We start from the raw sequence: 26,323 nt of genomic DNA, 5'->3' as shown, positions 1-26,323 counted from the left end.
AAGCAGCATGCAGTTTACATGCCTCCACACCCAACAGCTTCTCTGAAATTGGAGAGGCACAAAAAACTTGCAAATTGCAAGTTACTTCAGGTGTAGCTTGAGGCAAGTGGAATGGCAATCGGCATCTGATGAAATTGTAAAACAGAATAAGAAATGTATTTAGAAAGGAACAAATTAACAGAGAAAGGCAGGTTAAAACTCTAGAAAAGTAAAATGGAGAGAAAAACACAAACCTTCCCCCACCCCAAAAAAGTCAAACAAGGAGTGCCCAAGCAAAAGAGGAAACAAGGAGAAGGAATGAACAAGGAATTGCCCCAACTGCAAACTTTAGAGCAACCTGGAAAGCAAAGTAATGGGAAAGACTTGAAACAAAAACAAAACATAAAAGCAGGGAGTAAATATGAAAGAATATTAATAGACAGATCACTGAACTTTTGTAGTTAAACTAAATAATTTATTTAACAGTTTTCTTAGCAGTACGCTTTTTAAGTTATCCAGACATATGCATTCAACGTTTACAGGAGACAAGCGCTCAAAAATCTTTTTTTTCCCCCCAGCCTTTTAAAGAACAACTCTCCAACATACCTGTGATCAGAATTACAGACTAACTGGTGGTTTGCAAAGCAAGCAAGCTATACATATTTTATGCTGTAAATACTACTTACCACTCTATGATTAAAGATTAAATAGAACAGTAATCAGTCAGAGCCATCATACCTATCTACAACTTCTCCTTTCCGCTCTCTTGCGATCATATCCAACAGAGTCTGTCGTAGGTGATCTCTTATACAGCCATAACGTACAACTTGATCTCGAAAAATTATTAACCCCAAGTTGTAGACATTCTCCACATTATTTTGTTGTACATATACACGGTCCTATAAGGAAAAAATACATAAATGTAAATATAAGTTTATATCCCATACACCTGTATAATTCAAAATGTGTTCAAGAGATCGTTCACGGTTTAAACTGCATGGAAACAGCTGAATAATTGAATTACATTCCCCCCCTCACACTCCCACACCCAGACTGCTATCCTTTATAAACTCAGTATTTAGCTTTTGAAGTCTTTATTTACACAGGTTAAAAAAAAAGCTAGACCAATTAAAACAATGCTGACATTGTTAGTGGAGACATTATATGAAGAAAAACATGTCAAAGACAAATCTGTATCCTTTATGCTGTTCAGCTGTTTATAGGAGAAAATCGCCATACTATGTGGAAATGCCCATGTATAATCTGAAGTAACTCCCCCCACCTTTTTTATTTTTAAAGGGAACAAACCAATTTAGTTACGTTTCCCCTAAGTGAAAAAAAAGCTTAGTACTGCACAAATTTGCACATTCCAAATCTGAACCTTAGTTTCCAATAAAAAAACCCCTTATTTTAAACTTTAATTCCATAACAAATATCTATTGATTCACGACACTGCTGGAAATGAAATTTTCAAATTGCTTTTTAAGAAAGAGACAAGGTAGGTGAGGTAATATCTTTTATTGGACCAACTGCTGCTGGTGGAAGAGACAAACTTTGGAGCTTCACAGAGTTCATCTTCAGATCTGGAAAACATAACCAGAGTGTCACATCTAAATACAAGGTCAGACAGTTTGTTAAGCATGAGGAGTTAACTTAATACATGTTACAACAAACCAGGTAAGATGAAGTGGGCAATTAACACCTCTACAGGCAGAGGACAAGGGAAGGTTGGTAGTTACAAATTGCTGTAATGAGTCATAAAATCAGCGTCTCTGTTGAGACCACAATTTTTAGTACCCCATAGAATTATGCATTTAAGTTCCCATCGGGCCTGGAGTGCCTTTGTTCGATTCCACATCCACATCCTTCTCGGGGCTCCTGCTTTTTCTATGCCCTGGAGAAAAAGAAGGGGGCTAAGAAGCACATCACCTGCCTTCTGGAAGAGGACGGCACCCTCCCTCAGGGATCCAGAGAAGATGTGTGGGAGGGCCAGGGCCTTCTACAGGAGCCTTTTCTTCCTGGATCTGAGCGATCCCAACGCTTGCAGAGTGCTCTGGGACGGACTCCCGACGGTCAGTGTGGGCAACCAGGACCAGCTAGAGCTGCCTCTCACTCTGGCCGAGTTCTCAGAAGTCCTCCGTCGCATGCCCACGAATAAATCAACTGTTGAAGATGTTGTGAAGATTTCCTTTGAGGACAAGGGCTGCTAGTGAGCAACCTACAAGAGAGCTCTGGAAGCTCAAAAGCTTGTCCCTTCCACCAACAGAAGATGGTCTAATAAAAGATATCACATCCCCTACCTTGTTTCTCTCATATCCAGAGCCCAACATGGCTACAACAACAGTGCACACAATTGTTAAGACAGACGGACATTTTTCTTTAACGTCATCACAAAAACTATTCCACCTCCATCTCTCTGCTTAGCCTCAACCTGAAGCATTGGCCAAGAAACTCATATATACAACACTATTTAATATACATTTCAAATATGGGCCACAAATCCTCATAGAACAGTATTCCACCTATTACATATGGCCTAAAGACCATTCCTCTAGAACCCACCTGCCCATTACTGGATAGTGGCTCCTACTCTCTAGACACACAGACCAAAAGAAAATCAGCGATCCCACTTTTTGTTGAATGTTCTAACATTTGTATTAAGAGAAATGGTAAATAAGAGAGTGCCTGATAAACTTTCCTTCCCCATTCATTTGTATGTCTCTCTTTTATCTCTATTCATCTCTCCAAAAGTAAACAGGATGAGGTGAATAAATCAGGTAGGGACTACAATTGTTATCTGGCATTTAATAGTATAGTGCTGAATGAAACCATGCATTGACATCACTAAGAGACCATCAAGAGGAGGAAGTTCTTGTGGTTTGTACTAGTATTGTTGTGAGATGATAAAATGTTTGCTTTTATTTTTAAGTGCATGCTCCATGACACCAAAATAGTAAATCAGTTACTCACTGAAAACATTCTTACAACAACATTTTTAAGGTCTCAGGATATTCATTAATTTTAATACACATTAGTTTCAAAATGTGCTAGTTCATTCCTACCAGCTTGTACAATATAAAAAAAAATATGGAGTTTTTATAGCTACACATGTCAGAGTGCATACAAATTCACTGTAGAAAATATCTACACTGGAGATTATCCACTCCAATATATCACTGGAGATATAAACACTTAATTGTGTTCATATTAGACATTCTGTTAAAATCATTGTAAACACTTTACATAGAGTTAAAGTGCAGAATTCTTGTATCATGAATACCTCGGAAATCAGATCATTGATAAATGTATGCTTCATTCTATGGAAACAACTGATTAAAATTGTGATTTCATTACACACTTTTCCCCCCACAAGTAAAAGGTGACTAGAAAAAATTGAGGAGGAAAGAGTTCCATACTCTCAGAAGAATAATTTTGACATTCTTAGTAGACATTTTGAACATTACTCAAAGTAAGTCACTTTACTCCAACTTTCCTCTACATGACAGCTGAACAATAAAAGCATTTTACACTCCACAATTCAGAGAGAATAAAATGTTTTTCAGGAAATTCACATTCAACATGGAGGAAGCTCTAACACAGCGGTTCCCAAACTTGTTCCGCCGCTTGTGCCGGGAAAGCCCCTGGTGGGCCACGCCAGTTTGTTTACCTGCTGTGTCTGCAGGTTCGGCTGATCGCGGCTCCCAGTGGCCGTGGTTCGCTGCTCCAGGCCAATGGGAGCTGCTGCGGTGTGGGCCAAGGGACGTACTGGCCGCCACTTCCAGCAGCTCCCATTGGCCTGGAGCAGCGAACCACGGCCCCGGGAGCCTCGATCAACCAAACCTGCAGATGCGGCAAGTAAACAAACCAGCATGGCCTGCCAGGGGCTTTCCCTGCACAAGCAGCGGAACAAGTTTGGGAACCGCTGCTATAACAGATACTATACAAAGAGAAATGAAACAGTAAAACGTGAACAGGTGAGAAACACACACTCTACGGCACTTATATGAATCATTTAACAATTTTGCCTCAAAGCAATGACTTTTACTAACTGGCCTAACAAATTCACCCTCCTCATGTCACATAACGAAGATGGTCGTGAGAGGATATCACCATTAACCAGATTTTCCTGATAACTTGAGACATTGCTATTCATTTCACTGCCTTATTTACAGACTTGCACGCAGGAACATTATAGTCTTTGTCTTGTGATTCTCGAATAAAACCAAGACAAAGTGTACTTTTGTAAAAAGATCAAAGTTGAGGCAATTAAAAAATAACTTAATATTCTAGGCAACTTTGAGGAAAAAAAGGGCATACTAGCTCCAAAGAAAATTTATGAACAGAGTTTAAATACTAGGGTATCAACTGATGAGATTAAAACCAGGAAAGTGACTGATCTGTATAGTATCCACGGCATCAGTATTAATGATGCTATTACAACAGTAGCACCTCAAGCTCCAGTGAATCTGTGATGCTATAAGAAAAGGAGTACTTGTGGCACCTTAGTGACTAACCAATTTATTTGAGCATAAGCTTTCGATGAAGTGAGCTGTAGCTCACGAAAGCTTATGTTCAAATAAATTGGTTAGTCTCTAAGGTGCCACAAGTACTTCTTTTCTTTTTGCGAATACAGACTAACGCGGTTGCTACTCTGAAACCTGTGATGCTATAGAGTTAGAACAGCACTACTGTTGCTCCTGAAGCTGCAGATCTGCTTCCCACTGGGGTCAAGTTACTTTTTTTTTTTTATTTGATGCTTTCAAAAACTGTGGGACAAAGCCCATGTGGCCTAGGTTTAGTACACAAAGGTGGTAGACCAAGGAGCAGCATTTACTTCCCAGGAAAAGCAGCAGCAGCAAGTGCTTGAAAGGATGAACTCCCAGGAGCCAGGGGTTGGCAATGATTCACAAGCTAGAATGTTGCTGAAGTGATTATGGACGCAACCTAAAACAAGTTACCTACTCTAAAATCAACTACTTTCTCAATCTCTCCATGGGTATACAAAGAAGGAAAGTAAAGATGAATTCTCTGGGGCAGGAACTGTCTTCGGTCACTTTTTTTGTATAGTGCCTAGCACAATGAGCATGTCTACGCAGCATTTTAAAACTCAAGGCAGTGAGTACCAGAGCATGGCTCTACAGACTTTGACTCTGCTATGACGCTAGAAACAGTTGTAAAAATGTTTGGGCTTGGGCTGCAAAATGGGCTCAAAACCCACCTCCCTCACCAGGTTTCAAATCCCAAGCTCCAGCCTAAGCCCGAACATCTACATAGCTGTTTTCGTAGCATGAGCAATGCAAGCTTGTGTCTGTAGACTGCGGCTCTGAGGCTGTGTCCATACTAACCATGCAAGTCGATTTAAGTTAACTTAAGTGAACGTAACTTACAGCAGCATCTACATTGCGCTCGGTCGACGGGAGACACTCTCCCATCAACTTATCGCATCCTTATCAGACCCGCTAAAATTGATGCCCGCTGCATTGATCGCAGCAGCACTGATTTAGTCTGTAGTGAAGATAAGCCCTTGAGACTTGCTGCCAAGGGGTTTTTAAATGCAGAGTAGGCGCACACACCCATCCTAGACTGAGCTTCCTCCGTGCTACCATAATAAAAAATAAATAGTAACGAGCCTCTTCTCCCTGCCCCCACACATGAGCCATGCACAATGGGAGTCCCCTTGTATTTAGAGGGCAGAACTCTCAGGCCTATCCATCAGTGCTGACCTAAACCAAGGAAATGTGGAGGGCCACAGGCTCTTGTTCTGTGCCCCAGTCAGCATGGAAGTAATACACACAGAATGTTCTTTAAAGGTAGCACAGAATATGCATTCCTAGAAAGTCCTGGATGGCATTATGATCTACTTGCTAGAGCTCCACTAAGGCAGTACATTCCACACCACCCAATGTAGGGCTCAGCTGTAGCTTCATGTCACAAGCTATCCTTAATTGTTTAAATCTGCCTGTCCATTCAGATTTACAAAGAATCTTTGCTTATATGCAATTTGGCACTGGCTGTGGTAGACTAAGTGTAAATCAAAAGAAGTAGAGCTTGTCTACATACGTTGCAACATATGGTATAGCTAAACAACTGAAATTCAATTATGAAACTGAAATATGTCAAGTGAGCTAATACTGCCTTTAAAACACAATTACAGGTCACAGAACCATGCACTATTACATAAATGGACCTACATGAAACTCAGATTGATGCCAGGAAACATTCAAGGAAGACAGAACTAAAGAAAAAACAGTAACGTAATACACTTCTGCTTTAAATAAGCTGTAACTCAAAACTAGCAAAGTCCTATAATTTACAGAAGGTTTTTAATATCAGAAAAATAATAACAGGCAACTGTGACTCACTACAACAAACATCTTGGCCCAGGTATGATTATTAGTATAAAAATGCATACAACTGTATGTATATACACATTACTAACCTAACTGAAAATGGTACTTTAACATTAAAAAGGTAAAATTAAACAAAAAAGAGGAAAGAAAGGTGCAATATTAGCTTACCAACATTACACACATATAACTTCCTCTTCTCAACTTGTGTGTAAGTTTGAAACTTTCATATTTTATTTTAGGTTTTTGTATTACAAATTATTTTTGCAGTTTGCAAAAAACAAACCTGCACATTAGTTAATTCCACCTTTTCCTGATCATCATTGCTTTGGATGCAGTGTTTCAGAAAGATGTGACCTATGCAGTTAAGTATAAGTATTTATAAACACTAGCCATTCTCCAAGGGCAGCTCAAGTAGTTACAATATAATATAATAATATGATCTCTAATATCTACAATATAATAAATGATCTATAATTTCCATAGGCATATTTAAAAAAAAATTGGTAGTAAAACAATTACCAACAGCCAGTGCTATTTCAATGGCTTTTATGAAATAAATTGGTATCTTCACTCCAGTTTTTAGTGGAACTGTGTACGTTTGATAAAAACCACCATCATATAGTTTAGAGACTAACATTTATTTGAGCATAAGCTTTCGTGAGCTACAGATAAATAAATTTGTTAGTCTCTAAGGTGCCACAAGTACTCCCTTTCTTTTTGCGAATACAGACTAACACAGCTGCTACTCTGAAACCATCATATAGTTGGCATCCTTGTTTATTTTCTTCACTTAGGTGACTAACAGATGAGACTGATCGACCCAACTACTTTCAGCCCTATATATTTAGCTTTCAGCTCACATTAAAACAACTCTAGGAAGACGTTAAACTTACTTGGTAGAAAGATTCTAAAAGATTCAACCCATTAAAAAACAATTAAGCAATGCAGTAAACTAGATAGATTTTTTGTAAGTCATTCTGTAACAAAGCTACGTATATATGGTTTTCAAACATTTTTAGCACCATCCAAGCAAGAATGAACTGTTCTTTGTGAGTAAATCCACCATGCTGAGGAGCCCTGTACTGGGGAGGAGGCTATAAAAGAAGGACTGTTTATTGGCATTCAGTTCAGCCAGGTTGCATGCATATTAGTTGCATATCTGTAGATTACAGGAGTTCTGAAGATTTTTGAAGAGTTTTCAGAGCTTTAGCTATACATTAATTTTAATAGCTATTAATTAACAAGTTGGACACTTATCAGATTCCATTTCACTGCTATGGGTGCTAAGTGGGAAAATGAGGGAGAATCACAACTATTATGTCCTTTGAGGCACAGGGCAAATACCTGGCACTGATCTTGCACTCATGGAGCCCAAGAGCACCTACAATGGGATCTACACCAACGCACACTCGAATAAAAACACCCTTTTTTAAAAAAATTGTTTTTAAGGTGCTAATATGGTTTGAAAAATGTGGGTAGACCTGAGGCTTGAAAGCAGACTGGTGGCATGGTATTGAGCATACCTGTTTTTTTGAGATAGAAAGGATTCTCAGTTTGTAGCCCTGTCCATCTGACCATTCAAAGGGACATTTTAAACCAAAGGAATTTATCATATGTTAAGTTTGCGCCTTGATATTAATTCACTAGCAGTTCAAATGCCTTTCTGCTGATCAACCATGGGAATCTGAATTCAGCAAATAATGAACCTATTCTTCAAAACCGAGAGTTCATGAACATCAGAAACGCCAAATGGAAGCAGCTGAACTTGGGACCCACATTGTTAGGTACTGGTGAACTATACATGTGTGATGGATGAAAACTCACACACATAAAATGGATATTAATAAGTGCAATGCATTCACTGAAGCATCAACAATAAGAATGCCAACAATTGGTACTTTGGCCATCCTGGAATGTTTACTAATTATCCAACAAGTGGGTAAATAAGTAGAGTAAGCCTGAGGACATGGTATAGGGGATGTCCCTCATTTAGTATGTACAAAATATTCTCCTTTTCCTTACTGAACAAAAGCATCTCCGCTGACAGTACCTGCAGATAAACAAAGGTACAAAAATTTAGCTCCATTTAGATATTGTTTATGACTTTACTTGTGCTTATATGTGGGGACATATAATAAGTTTTGACATAATGAGCATCGCAGTGTAATGACAGATGCCAGTCATATTTACTGCTTTTGGTTCTGACTCATTTTAGAGGATAAAATAAGAGCAAATAATAATACCTAGCATTACGCAGTACTTTACGTATCTTCAAAGAGCTAAGCAATTAAGTCTCAACATTACTGGGAGATGCTACTGGTTACTTGATCAAGTCGTACAATTGTGATTAAAACTCAGACATACCTTCCTCCCAGTCCTATTTTAAACCAATAGCATACGTTGTATCAAGGGTCCATTCAAATGAAACAAACAGAAGAAGTGTAAAACTGCAAAGATACGGGAGTGCTAAATTTTTAAGCCAACACTTAAGCATTCTGTTGGATCATAACACTCATTTCCAACGGCAGAGCCCTTCAATCTATAGCAAGCCCTCCAAATCCATAGGAAAGAAAAGCACCCTGCCCAACACGCTAGTTTCCTACCAGATAGGGCTATCTGGAAAAAAAAAGATAGAGGAGGTAAAATTAAATTTTAAAATGAAAGATATAGACTGGCCTTTTAATAACAGAAGACTATCTGAAATGGTAAGTCTACTTAGAAACAGGCTTTAAATAAAGCTCTATGACTTTTGAAAGTTTTATTAGACCAATTCTTTTTACAACATGTTAATAGATAAGAAACATTGTTTTTGTTCAATAGTTTCTTAAAGTCTATCATTGTAAAAGTTTATAATTCAGTGAAATAAAAATGACAAATATGTAGTTCAAGTTTCAGTATTTCTGTTGCTGTAGGCAGAGCTATTTTCTTCTGATAACATTTCTTTTTATGTAATTCATTTTTCTCTATTAGGTTCTCACTTTGGTGTAAGGAAAAAAAAAGCCTGCTGAGAGAGGCAGCTAATTAATCAAATGGAAGCCTCAAGAGAACAGTCGACTACTCTGATGTATTAAGAGCTGCACTGTAAATACTGTACTGAAGGTTTCCATAAAGTAACCTAGTACTGGTTACTTCTAAGGAAGGTTAGTAAGTGGATTTAAACACAGATGGTCAATTTTACTTCTTTGGCTCTACACAATGTCTCATATATTACTTCTGGGGGAATTCTGCACCACTGCGCAATGCAGAATTTTTCAGAACTTAATGTTGTGCAGGCAGAATTTCCTTTCCCCCACAGAAATGGGCTGCAGTGCTACTAGCCATCACTAGGGGCTACTGGACCCAGCAGAGCCCAGCTTGCACAAAGACGACACTGCTGGGGGGAAGAAGCAGCCAGCTTCAGTTCCCAGAATGCCCTGAAGGAAGAAGAGAGCTGCACACAGGAAAATCCATGCAATCCTGGGACTGAGCATCAGACTGTTTCTCCCTATGGATCCCTGGGCTCTGGAGGAGGAGGTAGATGGATGCCTGGGTTGGGGGGGTGAAGATATCTTGGCAAGGGGGCCCGGCACCCTGGCTGGTCTTGGGGGAGGGAGGGCTAAAGGAGGCAGAGAAAACAGGAACTGTGTTGTCATAGGGTTTTCTTTAACTCTCTACTCCTCGGGGAATTTTTGTGCAGGTCTGAACTGTTACAGACATACTTGCTGACAGGTATTTTGAAATAAATGACCAAAGTAATTGAAACTGGCATGACTATGTAGTGTTATTTTGACAAATCAAATTTGCAGAATTTAAAAATATTGTGCACAGAATTTTTAATTTTTTGGTGCAAATTTTTTAGTGCAGAATGCCCCAAGTAATAATAATATATATACACACTAAATAAATAGCCCAGCCCAGCCTCAATCATATATAGGAATCTGAGGCAGCCCTACCAAGTTCAGATGGAGAAGAAAAAGAAGACTGAACATGTACCTAGTTATCATTTGTATTTTCTCCTGGGGGAATTTTGCACCCCCCCCAAAAATTATAATAAAAAAAATCTGCTCACAATATTTTTTAATTCTGCAAAATTCTGCATATTTTATTTGTCAAAATAATACAGTATAATCACACCAGTTTGAATTACTGTGGCAATTTATTTCAAAATACTTGTCTGCAAGTGTGTCTGTAAGAAAACCAGACAAAAACAAAAGATTCAAGAATTTGTTTTTTGACAGCTTCTTTAGTAGGCATATTAATACAGAACACTGAGTAATTCATTTAAACTACAAGAAAGAAATGTACTTTATGACTCCTTTGAACTAGTGCAGTTGGGGGAGTCAGGGGTAATGGAGGAGCTAAGGAAAAGGGAAGGAGCCTGGGAATGAACCTGGAGGTTTGTTGGGTGTGGATGGGAGAAGCATGGAACTGGGGTTTTTGGAAGGGCGGAGGGAAGAATAGTTAGGGAGCTGGAGAGCCTCCCTTATGCAGACCCTGGCTGACCCCTAGCTTCTCCCTTCACTGTACTTTCAATAGTAAAAACACTGAAAGGCTGGTGGGCCCACTACCATTTTTATCCATTAAGCCCTGGGAGAAGGAAGAGGAGTGAATGGCCTCAGCAGACACTGCTTTTTTTCTAGGGAAATAGCTACACTGTTGTTGGGACAGTGTGTATGAGCATACCTGCTCTAGCTTTGATTGAGCTAGCTTGCTAAAAATAACTGTAGCTGCAGCAGCACAAAGAAAAGGAGTACTTGTGGCACCTTAGAGACTAACAAATTTATTAGAGCATAAGCTTTCATGAGCTACAGCTCTGAATGCATCCGATGAAGTGAGCTGTAGCTCACAAAAGCTTATGCTCAAATAAATTTGTTAGTCTCTAAGGTGCCATAAGTACTCCTTTTCTATTTGCGAATACAGACTAATACGGCTGCTACTCTGAAACCTGCAGCAGCACAGGCTCAGCTAGCCACCCAGATACAATCCCACCTGGAACCCCAAGTACATAAATCAAAGCTAGCTTGGGTATGCCTGCACAAATTGTAATTGTACCTCCCGACTGCTGTGTAGACATACACTAGAGAAGACTACAAGTTCATGCATCAGGTGGGTTAATCCTGAGAGTAGGAACATATAGGAGCAATTTTTAAATGGAGGTGATTATGTCCAAATTTATGTTAGTGATTACAACCAAATATTATGGATTAATACAACATGATCCATGCAATGGCTTCCAGCACCACACTAAAACATGTGACATTGATACAAAAGACTGCCTCCCAACAACCCAGAAAATTTCAATTGTGTATTCATCAATCTTAAGGCAGAGATCCCTGCATGGCTAGGACTTGTAACTGCAGAATAATTCATGCCTGTCACATGCAAATTAAACCAATACCACACTTTGTTGATAACACCAAAATAAGAGGTGTGCGCACACACAGACAGACAGACAGACAAGTGACCCTGAAGGTTTGACATAGTGGGCTCAACCAGAAAGTGTCCATATTAAAAAAGTACATATACATATTAGGTGTTAGGAGGAAATAAAGCCACATCCATCATATTAAACCAGACTCATTCATCTTGCCTCTTATCTATTGCTTTTCACTTAACCAAATACTCTAGTTGCCACAAAAAGATCCTACAAGGGAATCCTACTTTAAGAAACACCATACAATTTCAAAGTTGGGAGAACCACTGGGTTAGAGGATAAGTGCACACTCAAACTCAATCATAAATGGCACTCACTGGTATCCTGATTGGCGCACACAGAGGAATACTTACTCTGCATGAAGACTGAACCACTATATTTTTCCCTGGTGGTTCCTTCACACAGCAATTAAAGTATACTGACAAGTCTGTATCAGGAAACTGGATCTTCCTGGGACTACACAAGTTCTGTAGGTAAAGGACTTCAGTCTCCAGGACAGTTAGTACTGCACCTTTACAAACACCAAATTTCACTCAAATTTTATAATATAAAACCAAAAAGGGAGCAGAGTTTCTATACAATCTTAATATTTCAGCTCACCATAACTTGGAGACTCGTGGAGTGTAGCACTTCTGAACAGAGTCCCATAGCACAAAGTTGTTCAACTTTTAGTAGCGTATTGACCAATTAAGACTTTGTTCTAGCTAATTCAAACAAACTATGATCCTCCATCTTTATTTTACTGGATCCATTGGCACTCTTGACATGCTGCAGCACAAGATATCATCTCAGTCTAAATTTGGTAACCAAGCCGCAGAGCACTTTCTTGCTTAATCACCTTTCTGAGCACCTGACTTTTGGTAAACTGGGGTATTAATCCAACTTCTTATGCCTTACTACTAAGTGTTTCACAGGATTTATTTAAGTTCTACATTCCTTTATAACAAAAGCTGCATTAATTGATTCTTATATACAGATGGCACACAACTCAATACATCTCTATATTTTCTCAAGATATTGGTCTTATTGTTTATTATAAGTTACACTTAATAGATGTAGACCAATCCTTTTTGCTTTCCTGTCTAGTTACTAGCCTTGACGAATTAGAGTATCTCAAAACAGAATCTTTTTGGTCACTTCTGTTCCAATTTATCTGTATATCCATCTACTTATTGTGTTTAGACCCATAGATTTACATTAATAAATATGTCTAAAATTCATGTTACTTTATAGTTAAAATGAAATGTTTATTTCTTTATCTGCATACTTGGGCTCTGGCTTAGAGGATGTGGTACATGGTTCTTTCCCTGTTAGATTACAGCATGGTCTAGCAGAATGTGCTGGATCTGAGCCTCAAACTCGAGAGTCCGTAAATCACAACTTCTGTCTCACTGCCTAGTGTGTAAGAGTATCATTCTTTCTTAACTAATTTGAAGATGTCTTGGGGATCAGTTAATGTTTATATAGTACTTTATTTCCAAAATGCTAAGTATTTAAATTACATTCTCTGGAGAAACAAGGGGTTGATTTAGTCTTTTAACGCTTGTGTTTTTCACCCATAGACTGTTTGAAGTTTTAACTATAGAATTAAAGGACTGGGCTACACTTAAAAGTTTTGTCGTCACAGCTATCTCAGTTAGTAGTGTGAAAAAAATCACACCCATAACTAATATGGCTATGCCAGCAAATGCCTTATTGCAAATGCAGTTACACCAACAAAAAAGTAATTTTGTTGTATACCTTATTTCATTTGGGGAACAGGTATAAGCTTTGTCAGCAAAAGAACTCTTGCTGCTATAAATAGTGTCTACACCAGGACACTTTTGCCAGTATAGCTATGCCAGCAAACCCTTTGTAATATAGGAAAGGCCTAAGGCTTCATATGTTGAATATGATCTGACTGACTTACAGCGACTGATTGGTGTACACACCTACTAACAACTTGTGTTCACTTGCAGAAGTATCTGTAATCATCCTCAGTATCACTCACTAATTCTAGATACCAGATCTTGATCTAGCCTGCTGGCACTCTCCATTGAAACATTAATGTGCAGTGTTACCACAAATTTTAAAAAAAGATAACTTTTTTCCTAATTATCCTTTAGCAGTTATGTTTGTTGTAAAAAGCATGTTGTTAAAATGTTTAAAAGCAAACTTCAGAAAAAATACTACTCTTAACTATGTTTCCTGTTTTGCCTTGAAATATCTGAATGTAGGTAACACAAAATGCAAGCCTTTCTGCCATTTTGGATGTATGCATTGTTACACAGACTTAGTTGCCAAAAGATCACCAAATCATACGAGTATTAATTAGAAACTCTTAGAATAAAAAAAATCTACCTCAAGGAAAATGCCCAATAAACACAGAGAGAACTTAATGAATTAACTGTAAAGACTGCAAGATGTGGTCCACAGGAAGTACCCATAGCCATATCTTGTATATTTTTCTCAATTCAAGTTCAAAAATACCTCAAAAAAAAAAATCTTGTGTGCACCAAGCTTTTGCACAGATAATTTTTTTTTTTACAGAAGCTGTAAAAAGGCTGAAAACAGGTATTTAGAAAGGAAATATTAATGTTGGCACTTGAGACTTATAGAAGGTCAGATTTCCTGCACTGACAAGCTTAAAGATTAATAAAAAACTACCTACAGGGGAAGAAGGTGAAGTGAGAGAATTCAATGAAAGATTTATTTTAAAAACTTGATTGTTCCCCTCCTTTAACTTAAGTCCTATTTTTAGTCATCTAAATTAAAAAGTAGTACCTACTATGGAACAAAACAATTGCCATACCAATCAGAGGTCCATCTAGTCCAGTACTGTCTCCTGACAGTGAACACTACCACATCCTTTTATTTTCCTAAGTAATGTGGTAGTTAGATATAATACTGTCATTTTGCAATCTTAACTGGTTTTTGCAAACAAGTTTTTTGGTTCTGGAATATGAATTGTGGTTTAAGAGCATACAAGAGTCCATTCTACCACCTCCTCACCAGAGACTAAATTCCCTTCCGACCTCAAACTCCATAGCGGCTAACTTAAACTACAATAGAACCCTAGCGCTACAGATCCAAAAACTAAGGACTCCATCGTCCAAGTTGAAAGAAGACCTCTATTAGCTATCAGGCACTGAAGGATCTTTCTGTTCTTTTTGAATTACAACCATCCAATTGAGGGCAACATGTTCACACATGCATCATGAATGATTCTGCTCTCACTAAGTCAATAGCAAAAATAATAATTTGGAGCCACTTAAATCAAGAACAAGACGCGTAAATAAATTTTGCTTAATGTCTATTTTCCTCAAACACAGCTAGCACAAAGTTTCAAGGAGATTCCACTACACTGCAAGTTTGATGGAAGAGTCACCATCTGGTTTTCAGTTTCAGGATAACAAAAAAAAATTAGACAAAAAGAGAAATTCAAATCAGAGTAATTTTTTGTCTTCCTGTAATTCTACAGCACCCTGATTATACTATCTTCAAGATTTGCTGAGCATTTATACTGAGTATGTTTGGAAGTCTCCAAGCCGTATTTAGAGGCGATAATAGAGGTGTCCTAATCTAGGACTGTAGAGTGGAACCTCATTGCAATTTTACACCTCTCAGAAACCTGGCAATCTGTAAATTGAGTTCTCACTCATTAAGGGATAAATAGCAGACTACGTTGAACATGTAAACGTAAATATCATGAGGCAGTTTAAGACTACTATATTAGACTGGCACCAGTCTGAGAAAAGTGAAAGCTCCTTTAATTGGAAGAGAGGAACAATTCAGAACCACTACCCAAATAAAAACAAAGTAAACCATGCATTCTGAATCAATTACCCTTACCTTTTTGCTTGGCTTTTGAAAGCCTTTTCCATCCCCGAAGCACGAGTGACAGAAAGAAACAAAGAATTGAACAACACTTTCAATAAGCTCTGCTCTGTCTACCAAATAACGTGATGATGAAATAAAACGATCAGTTTACCATTTTCTTGTTCATATAGGCTTTTTAGTAGTTTATCTTTGAGATAAATTACTTCTCTTGGAAAGCAGATTACTGTGCATACCTTACTGCTCCTCCTCCTGCCACAGTGGTCTAAAAGGAAAGCAGCTTACATTTCTGTGGACCAGACTGTAAATGATGAAAAGTGGAATACCACTATTACCCACCATGTACATGAGAATGTCTCTAATCATCACCATTGCTGTCTGATGATCATTCCACGCTTGGTTTAGTGTTTGAAGAAAGTTGTTATTCAATGAATTTAACACATCTTCTCGCACCTGTAGCGAAACAGGAAGATAATGACACATTACCAAATTAGTCTTGACACTTGAAAGTTCTGCTTCAAATCTGCAGACTGCTACTCCATATGTATTTGCTGTGCTACTATCTCAAGAATGCCAGCTACTAGGGTAATGTCCTAAGTGCTGCCCACCAACAGCTCCTATTCAAATTCAATGGAAATTGCAGGTGCTCAACATCTCGGGGGTGGGGAAGAAAAGGCCAAAGCTTACTCACCATTATCTGCTTTGAATGTGATGCCTGAATTATCAAAATATGAATAACGCATATAACCTTTACACATATTAGTATTGCTATTTAGCTTGCCTAATAGGCAGTGTCAAAACTAAGTGAATATGCTTAGACATTTAAAGTCATTTTGTCCTGATGACATCCACTGCATGTACTTTAAAGTTAAACCATGGTTTCATTTATGAAAAAGATTCATCTTTAAGACAAACAAAAAGCATACACATACTTACATTTTGGACCAATCATACAAATATTAAACAAACAGCTTGGAAAAGGAAGGTTTACTTACCACAGATACAAAGACAAGGATTGTTACTAGCTAGTATACAACATTCTATATTTGTTCTCCAAGAGTATTAGCTGCATATAGCTGGTACAGTCCCTTTGTAAGTAAGGGGCAAATCAAAATAAAAATAAGATTTTATGACAGAACTGAATATTATGACTCCCACTGCACAGCAACTCAAAACAATGAATATCACTGTAAAGTGTTACAATCAGAAGTGAGTTTAGGTGGGCCATTGGACATGGCAAAGTTTAAAAAGTAAGGGATGGTATGAAGAATTGGCAGCAAAGAAGAGTTTTTAAAAGGAGTATTCATCTAGTAAGAGACTCCTCCAGAGTGTAGCAGTGCAGTCACTAACAACAGAACTCCAGCAGAGAGAAAGGACGAGGGAGCTGGCAAGCAGTAATTGATAGTAAGGAGGTTAAAAATGACATTTTATGAACAAATTCCAAACCTATGATATTCATTTATTTTTAACCATTAATGCTGTTTGTCTACTGTTGCACTAGTTTACCCAATGAAACCGAACTAGTTCCAATTCTCATAAGCTACCACCGTGTTGCAATGTTTGGGTGTTTAAATCATAATTAATTATTTGAATGTTCTAATAACTGAGTTTATTTATAAAATTTTGTAAAACATTTGGGGGAAGGAGGGGACAGTATGTTGTGCCATAACCCTCCTTTCTCCTCTTCCAGGTCTTGCCGTATACTTTTTGCCCTTTACCTCATGCTTATGGTCAGTCAGAATTCTCCCCCCCACCATCTAGGGGGGATGAATTCTGTTTGGTTTCCGGTCTCTGTATTTGCAAGGGCAGTGTGAATGATTCACTTGTTGAAAATTTCATATTGTTTCTAACAGAGGTTATTTTGAGCTTGGTACCTTATTAAAGGGACAGTTTGAAGGCTCTGGTACTCTAGTTTTGGCATAGTCTCATTTAAAGCTTTTTCCAAATTATCAATCTCTTGCTTTTAGCAGTCATTAGATAGATACAGAATGTGCTGCCAGTCACTGTACAGCAGGATTCCCCTGAATTTATCATCCCTTATCCTGTAAGTGAAGTTACTGGAACAAAACAGCATTAGATGGCTTTGTTTTTTCTCACTTTTACAGTCCCATTACATTTATCTCCATATGGGACTGTTTTAACATTCTCTGTCATCTAGAAGCCCCAAGGTACCTGTCAGCTCCTCGTCTAGCTGAGTAGACAAAGTAGAGTGCTTTAATCCATAAAATATCTTTTACAACTGAGACAGGAGTTACTGCGTGGCTAAGTTGAGTTTCATCTTGGATGTACATACATCAGTGACCCTCAACATGCAAACCATTCGCACTTGGCACCATAACAATATGGAATAGTTACACATTATATGTTGTTTCTTACAGAATAAATTGTAATTAACCAATATCACCCAAAAGTTAGCTGTTTGCAGGTGACAGTAAGTTAGCAGATATAAGAAACAGACATATGCAGCCCTCTATATTTCTCAGATACCAGAATTTACTTTAACCTGTGTTTGGAATGTTTTCAAAGATGCTGAGATGTTATGCTGAGTGTTTTTAAAACACATAGAAACACTTCGGATGCCTGCTTCTTTGCACTCACTTTCCCACAAATATTTCAATGTCATTTCCTCATCTAAGACACATAATAAGTTTACCACAGTCTGTATAAAAAGAAGGATCTGTGGTCACTATGGGTGTCTTCACTGCAGTTACTGAGGGCTACAGCCCAATCATTGCCCCTTACCCCATTCCATCTTCCAAGAAAAACCTCTAACCAGAGCGATGAGGGTGCTTCAAGCCTAAGCTTGCAGGCACAACTGAGTACAGGCTCAAAATCACGGTTTCGCTTCAGCCCAGGTTAGCAGCCCATCTACTTTGTGGTGAGAATGTCAGCTAATCAAGCTTGGGTGCTGTTAGCCCTTCAAAAACATATCCCATAATTCCACCTGGGCTCTACTTTGTCAACTTAATTCCTCCATTCTTCTGCACTGGAAGCCACTGGCTCAGTGTTTAACCCCCACATTCCCCAGCTCCACCTGAGCTGCATTCCACAGTATTTGAAAGGAGATGCTGCCCAAGAAATCCTGCTCACAGGCTGCTAGTTGGCCAGAAGCTGACACCAGCCATTTGGTAAATCCGTGGTGTGACATCAGTAAGACCCGTACAGTAAGGATGAATTCAAAGAGTGGCCCACTTTAATGCATCATTAAGAACCAGGGATATCTTGCTAGAAATCCAACCCAGTATAGGGGCTAGTATAGTACCATTGTACACACAGTCACATAGCTCTGACTTGGTTAAGGCTTTGCAGTGTGGCTGGCTCATGCAAGACTAGCCTGGGCTAACTCTGATAATACAACATACCCTACCTAGCCTTGCTCACATTTCACAGCATAATTAACTCTTTGGAGTTATATTTTATGCAAATTAGTTTATAAGTAGTAACTGTGTTAAAGGGTAACTGAAGCCTTGCAATCAGTGACACAGCTCTGTCACTGAACTTGTCTTCAGACTTTGAGACAAACTGAACAAACTAGCAAAGAACTATCTGAAGGTTTTCTATGCGAGTTATCTCTAGAACTATACAGAAAATACACACGTGTTTAATTGATTCAGTGTATGTATTTAAAAATAAGTTAGATAGCCTCCTATATTCACAAAGGTGAAAGAAAGCTTGCACAAGATTTCATTTAGACTAGGGCTGTTGATTAATCGCAGTTAACTCACACGATTAACTCAAAAAAAATTAATTGCGATTAATCGCACTGTTAAACAATAGAATACCAATTGAAATTTATTAAATATTTTTGGATGTTTTTCTACATTTTCAAATATATTGATTTCTATTACAACACAGGTTTCAGAGTAGCAGTCGTGTTAGTCTGTATTCGCAAAAAGAAAAGGAGTACTTGTGGCACCTTAGAGACTAACAAATTTATCTGAGCATAAGCTTTTGTGAGCTACAGCTCACTTCATCGGATGCAACACAGAATACAAAGTGTACAGTGCTCACTTTATATTATTATTTTTGATTACAAATATTTGCCCTGTAAAAATGAAACAAGAGAAATAGTATTTTTCTATTCACCTCATACAAGTACTACAGGCCAATCTCTATCGTGAAAGTGTAACTTTCAAATGTAGATTTTTTTGGTTACATAACTGCACTCAAAAACAAAATGATGTAAAACTTTAAAGCCTACAGGTCCACTCAGTCCTACTTCTTTTTCAGCCAATCGCTAAGACAAACAAACAAGTTTGTTTACATTTATGGCAGATACTGCTGCCGCCTTCTTATTTACAATGTCACCTGAAAGCGAAAACAGGAGTTCACATGGCACTTTTGTAGCGGCATTGCAAGGTATTAAGTGCCAGATATGCTTTGGTACCACCATTCCAGAGGACATGATTTCATGCTGATGATGCTCGTTAAAAAACAATGCATTAATTAAATTTGTGACTGAACACCTTGGGGGAGAATTGTATATCTCCTGCTTTGTGTTTTACCTGCATTCTGCCATATATTTCATGTTATAGCAGTTTTGGATGATGACCTAGCACATGTTCGTTTTAAGAACATTTTCACAGCAGATTTGACAAAATGCAAAGAAGGGATCAATCTGAGATTTCTAAAAACAGCTACAGCACTCGATTCAAGGTTTAAGAATCTGAAGTGCCAGCCAAAATCTGAAAAGGACAAGGTATGGAGCATGCTTTCAGAAGTCTCAAAAGAGCCACACTCAGATGAGGAAACTACAAAACCCGAACCACCAAAAATGAAAATCAACCTTCTACTGGTAGCATCTGACTCAGATGATGAAAATGAACATACATCGGTCCACTCTGCTTTGGATCGTTATCGAGCAGAACCCGTCGACAGCATGGATGAATGTCCTCTGGAATGTTGGCTGAAGCATGAAAGGACATATGAATCTTTAGTGCATCTGGCATGTAAGTATCTTACAATGATGGCTACAACAGTGCCAGGCAAATGCCTGTTCTCACTTTCAGGTGATATTGTAAACAAGAAGCGGACACCATTATTTCCTGCAAATTGTAACCAAACTTGTTTGTTTGAGCGATTGGCTGAACAAGTAGGACTGAGTGGACTTGTAGGCTCTAAAGTTTTACATTGTTTTGTTTTCGAGTGCAGTTTTTTTTTGTACATAATTCTACATTTGTAAGTTCAACTTTCATGATAAAGAGATTGCACTACAGTACTTGTACTGAACTGAAAAATACTATTTCTTTTGTTTTTCACAGTACAAATATTTGTAATAAAAATAAATATCAAGTGAGCACTCTATACTTTGTATTCTGTTGTAAGTGAAATAAATATATTTGAATATATAGAATACATCAAAATATTTAAATAAATGGTATTCTATTATTAACAGCTCGATTAATCACGATTAACTTTTTTTAAATCGCTTGACAGCCCTAATTTAGGGAGATCTTGGCTTTTAAAGAAATTTAGCTTTTTCTTTTTTTTTTTAAACTGTTTTTCTTCTTAAAATTTTCTCCTAGCATAGCTTTACTTTTAACTAACTTAGTGTTAAATAGGCTGTGCAGTAGATTTATGGTATAACATTTTTCCTTTTGCAATTTTGAGATCTGGCAGAGCACAAACAGTTCAGCCATGTAATTCCCTAAACTACACCACTGGGCCCAGCTAGCCATATCCATCTTCTGTAGGGAGGGGAAAAAAAATGATAAAAATATGACTCCCATTTCAGGAAGGTACTTAAGTATGTTTAAGTACCTCCTGAACTGGGGCCTAAATCTGCTTTTTAGCTAAAATTCAAGTTAAAAGCTTTTATTGCAGAAGTTTTCCATTCATTATAATATGATATTATTGAAGTAAAAGAGTTTATACATTTGTGACATAAGATACTCTGTATTCACATGTAGCTTTAAAATAAGGTATTACAGTGTAATTTTATATTTTCCACGAGGAGTATTTGCTCCCCACCCTTTGCCCCTTTTCTAGAGGAAAGAATAAAAACATGATACTGAATCACATTTTCTTTCTTGTAAAAAAGTTTACATTTTTTTAAATATACACAACAGATTACTGTAAAATGTAAATATCTTAAACACACACACACAATATGCCAATTACCCATGAAGGAAAATACTCTGTGGTATGGTATTTTAGTGTCAGTTTGGATTATCTACCAGGTTTAAAAAAAAAAAAAAAACAAAAAAAACCCCCAATAACCCACCACACAACTCTCTCCTCTAACATTTTAACTTTTTATTATTTTTAACTGTAGTTTTTCCTTTTTTCTAGCCATCAGCAAAAGGTTCTGGGGCTCTAGGCCTGCTGGCTTTTGTTATATTTAGGGTGAGATTTTTGTCCAGGCATAGCTGTGTCATAAAGGGAGCAAAGGGACAACACTATCCAGAATGTGTGGGACCAAACCATGGAAGGTGAAGCTAGGAGATGAAGGTGAAGCTAGGAGATAAGCCCAGGGCAAGAAAACAGATACAAATGAAGTGCAAGGTGCCAGATACAGATGGCATAGGACCAGCAGTGACGTCACCAAAAAATGGTTACTTGCCTTTCGTAACTGTTGATCCTTGACAAATGTTGCACATGTCCATTCCACTCTTGGTATGTGCGCACCCTACACATAGATGCTGGAAATTTTTCCCTCAGGAGGACCTCTTGGGGGCAGCTTGATCACCCTCTGCCGCTGCACACCACTGGCACAAGGTTAAATGGCCCAGTCGACCCTGAGCCCCCTCAGGTCCTTCTTTCTGGAAGCTCCGATGTAGAGAGGTAGGAGAGTGGGTCATGGAATGGACACATGCAACACATCTCAAAGAACAGTTACAAAAGTTTAGTAACTGTTTTTTCTTCTTCAAATGATTGCACATGCGCATTTGACTCTTGGTGACTCCCAAGCACAGGGATCGGAGTTCACATACACACAGGCTATAGTACAGCTCGACCAAATTTGGTATTGTCTCTAGAGTACTAGATGATGGCATAATGGGAAGAGAAAGTATGCACTGGTGACCAAGTTGCTGCTTTACACATGTCCAGGATAGGGAATCTGTGCTAGGAATGCCTCAGATCTTGTAGAGTGAACAACCAGCTTCATGGTGGTCAAATGCTTACTAGATCATAACAAGCACAGATACAAGATGAAATTCTCTGTTAGGACCCTGAAAGACTTTTCTTTCTGTCCCTATAGCCACAAAACGGTTGGTCCTGTCTATGTAGAATGCCAGTGCTCATCTAACATCCAATGTGTAAGCCGTTGCTCATCCCTATTTGCATGCGGTTTGGGGTAAAATACAGGTAATTACATGGATTGATGTGAAAATCTGCAACTACCTTAGAGAGAAAACTCAGATGAGGACATAACTGCGCCTTATCTTTAAAGATGGCTGTAAAGTGGATCGGATGCAAGGGTACACAGTTCAGAGGCTCTTCTGGCAGAACTGATAGGAATTAGGAAAACCATCTTCCACGAAAGGTACAGTAAACAGCATTTTGCCAAAGGCTCAAACGATGGTCTCCTAAGTTTAGACAAAACCAAGTTAAAGTCCGAAGAGGAGAACAGGCTCCCTTAATTGAGGGCACAATCTTTCCGGGTTTTTAAAGAATCAAATTGTCATGTCATTAGAAAAAACATAACTTATCCATGCAAGAGTGGAAAGCTGATACTGCTGCCAGGTGAACCTTGATAGAGGAAAATTGCTAAACCTTGCTGTTTCAAGTACAGCAAAAAGTTGAGTATATGTTGGATGGACATATGTATTGGTGAGACTCTGGTTTGACAGTCCCAGATAGAGAACTGCTTCCATTTTGACAGGTCGGTGGCCTTGGCGGAGAGCTTTCTGCTACTTAGTAAGACCTGACAAACTTGTTCCAAGCCAGCTTCCTCTTTGGGATTTAACCCTGGAGCTTCCAGGCCAGTTCAGGTGGAGCAGCTGATTGTGGTCCTGAGAGATCAAATCTGGGTGCAACTGAAGCGAGACTGGTTTCAGAGTAGCAGCCGTGTTAGTCTGTATTCGCAAAAAGAAAAGGAGTACTTGTGGCACCTTAGAGACTAACAAATTTATTTGAGCATAAGCTTTCGTGAGCTACAGCTCACATCCGATGAAGTGGAAATCTCTGCCAATCTGCCCTGGAGCTGGTTCTTGCTGTCTGGCACTGGACTCTGTACCAGAGTCAAGAATGGGTGCTTCCCAGTGAGGAGGTGCCGTGGGCCTTTCCAATGCCACCAAATAGAAGTGCCCGGAATTCGATCTGGAAACAAGGGAAAGACCCACAGATTCAAAAAAAAAAAAAAAAAAAAAAGACATTGGACAGGCATAGGGCCCCCAGTGATCTCCTGGCCACCCACTCTATGGTATTCCTGTGACAGGATACATGAAAGGATGGAAACATCTGGAGGCTCCGAGGCTGGGAAACATTGCATATGACCTCCAATTCAGAAGACAACAACTCTCCTTCCACCGACCATGCAGGCGCCATTCCAGACAATCGGTGCCGGCAATCGGTGCCAACATTGAGAAGCCTGCAGTAAAGCAAACATTGTGGGTTTTCCCTTTGATGGTACAGAAGGACAAGCCATCAGGGGTACATGAGGTTGGCATGATACCAACTGCTGTAGCAGTCCTGCTGGTTCTCCTGTGTTCGCCAGAACTGATAGCATCAACTCTTGTACTGCCAGCAATACTGGCACGGAGAGTCAGGAGGTCTCTGGCAGCCGCAAATGCGTCGAGTATGATCGATTCAAAGATAAACTTTATACAATGCAGTGCTACAGATCTGGAAGGTGCTTTCTCTAGCTCTGGGCTTAAAAAAACCTACCTAAGCTGCTGTAATCAACAGTGCCATCTTCTGTGGTTCTGAAGCAGAAGAGTACTTATACTCAGACTGCACTCCACTTATCCCCATGCCAAGCAGACTTCAGTGCTCCCCCTTTCAGCAGACTGCTTCTAATATCTCTTAGGCACTGGGGATGGCAAAGCGGTTGTTGGCACTCAGGCACAGTAAAAGGCGCACTCCTTACCGATGTTGAGGCACTCGGTGCCAAGTTTTACCAACCTGGCTCAGATGGAGGTCTCCAGGAGTAAAAAGTTTAGCCTGGCTTCATCATCTTTATTCATGCAACGCTTAAAGTCCCTGCAAATTTGGTAATGCTCCCCAATGTGATCTTCCCCAAGGCACTTCAAGCAACTTGAGTGTGGGTCGCTCAAGGGCATAGCCCTATGGCAGGAAATGCAGGCCTTGAAGCCTGGTGACTGAGATGTCCCTCAGCACCAGGAATCAACCAAAATCATCAGATGGAGTAAAAACCTAACAAAGCAAACACTAAACTATTTACAATAAAATGCAAGAGAACAGAGTCCACTGAGAGTACATGGTCTAGATAATACTTAGTCCTGCCATGAGTGCAGGGGGACTGGACTAGATGACTTCTCGAGGTCTATGAAGAGCAAGAAAAACAGTTCCAGCAACCATCATGGGCAATAAGAAGGAACTGAGTGGGCTCATAGTCAGCTGGCCATTTATAATATTAGATACAGTGGTATGCAGCAGGAGAAGGCACTCAAGCCACCCAGATAGTTACCACTGAGGAAAAAAATCCAGCAACGGTAAGTGGAGCGAATACATATGTGCAATCACTTGACTAAAGTTATCTATCAATCAATTTAGATTTGATAGACAGTATGATCTCCCACTACTTAAATTTACCATGGTTCAGTAGATATGGCACTGGACTAGGTGTTAGGACACCTGGTTTCTATTCTAATCTCTACCACTGAACTGCCATGTCATCTTGGACACAGAACATCACTTGTTCCATTTCCTTTTCCATTCTTTACCTGTCTTATCTATTTAGAATGTAAACTGTTGGGGGCAAAAATGATTTCTTGCTTTGTGTTTATGCAAAAACCTAGCTCAAAGAAGCCACAATCTTGGTTAGCACCTGAAGGTGTAACTATAATTCAAGTAACTAAAAAAAGCTATTTTTAAGCTCATTAACTACACAGTACACAGAAGAAACTGCAAATGTAAAAGTTAGGTGTCCCACTACCTACAACAATTCAGACCTATTTCATACTTGAACCACTGTGAAGGTCGTTTAATACTGTTATATAGCTAAAGTTAATATACAGAGTTTTTTTTAATTTTTTCCTTCTTAAATTTTATACTTGTCACATTTTAATTTTAGTGCCAGTGCTCACAAGGACTTGGCAGGGAAAAACATTAATGATTTTAATTACAACTAAATATATTGCAAAAAACATATCAGCTAGTGGCTTTTTGTTTTTTAAAGTTACATAACTTTTTTCCTCAAAAGGTCTGGTCCAGGGGTGAGCAAACTACAGCCCATGGGCCACATCCAGCCTGTTGGACCTTTAAACCTGGCCCTCGAGCTACCGCCAGGGAGTGGGGTCAGGGGCTTGCCCCGCTTCGCACTCCAGCTGGGGAGCGGGGTGGGGAGCTTTCTGTGCAGCTCCCGGAAGTAGCAGCATGTCCCCCCTCCAGCAACTATGCAACTTCGCACTCCGCCGGGAACTGTGGCCAATGGGAGCTGTCGGGGTGGTGCCTGCGTGCCACCCAGCACCGCACCTCTGCTTAGGAGCCGGAGGGGGGACATGCCACTGCTTCCAGTAAGCACCACCTGGCACCTGCACTCCTGAGCCCTCCCATGCCCCAATCCCCCTCCTTCCCTCCAACCCCCTCAGTCCCAGCCCAGAGCACCCACCTGCACCCCCAGCCCCCTCATCCCCAGCCC

General features: G+C 39.2%; 1 protein-coding gene across 1 annotated transcript in view; it reads right to left on the bottom strand.

Annotated features, from left to right (window-relative positions):
- The window catches only part of CUL3 (cullin 3), a 107,515-nt gene that overhangs the window by 55,630 nt on the left and 25,562 nt on the right, over positions 1-26,323 (bottom strand). Inside the window, exons 3-4 of the mRNA XM_038416330.2 lie at positions 15,898-16,011; positions 718-878 (exon numbers count right to left, since the gene is read on the bottom strand). Coding sequence (XP_038272258.1) covers positions 718-878; positions 15,898-16,011 — 275 coding nt within the window. The remainder of the gene's footprint in view (positions 1-717; positions 879-15,897; positions 16,012-26,323) is intronic.

This window comes from Dermochelys coriacea, chromosome 9, assembly GCF_009764565.3.
Source record: "Dermochelys coriacea isolate rDerCor1 chromosome 9, rDerCor1.pri.v4, whole genome shotgun sequence".
In the NCBI taxonomy this organism is placed as follows: domain Eukaryota; kingdom Metazoa; phylum Chordata; order Testudines; family Dermochelyidae; genus Dermochelys; species Dermochelys coriacea.
This window is presented reverse-complemented; position numbering and strand designations above follow the sequence as displayed.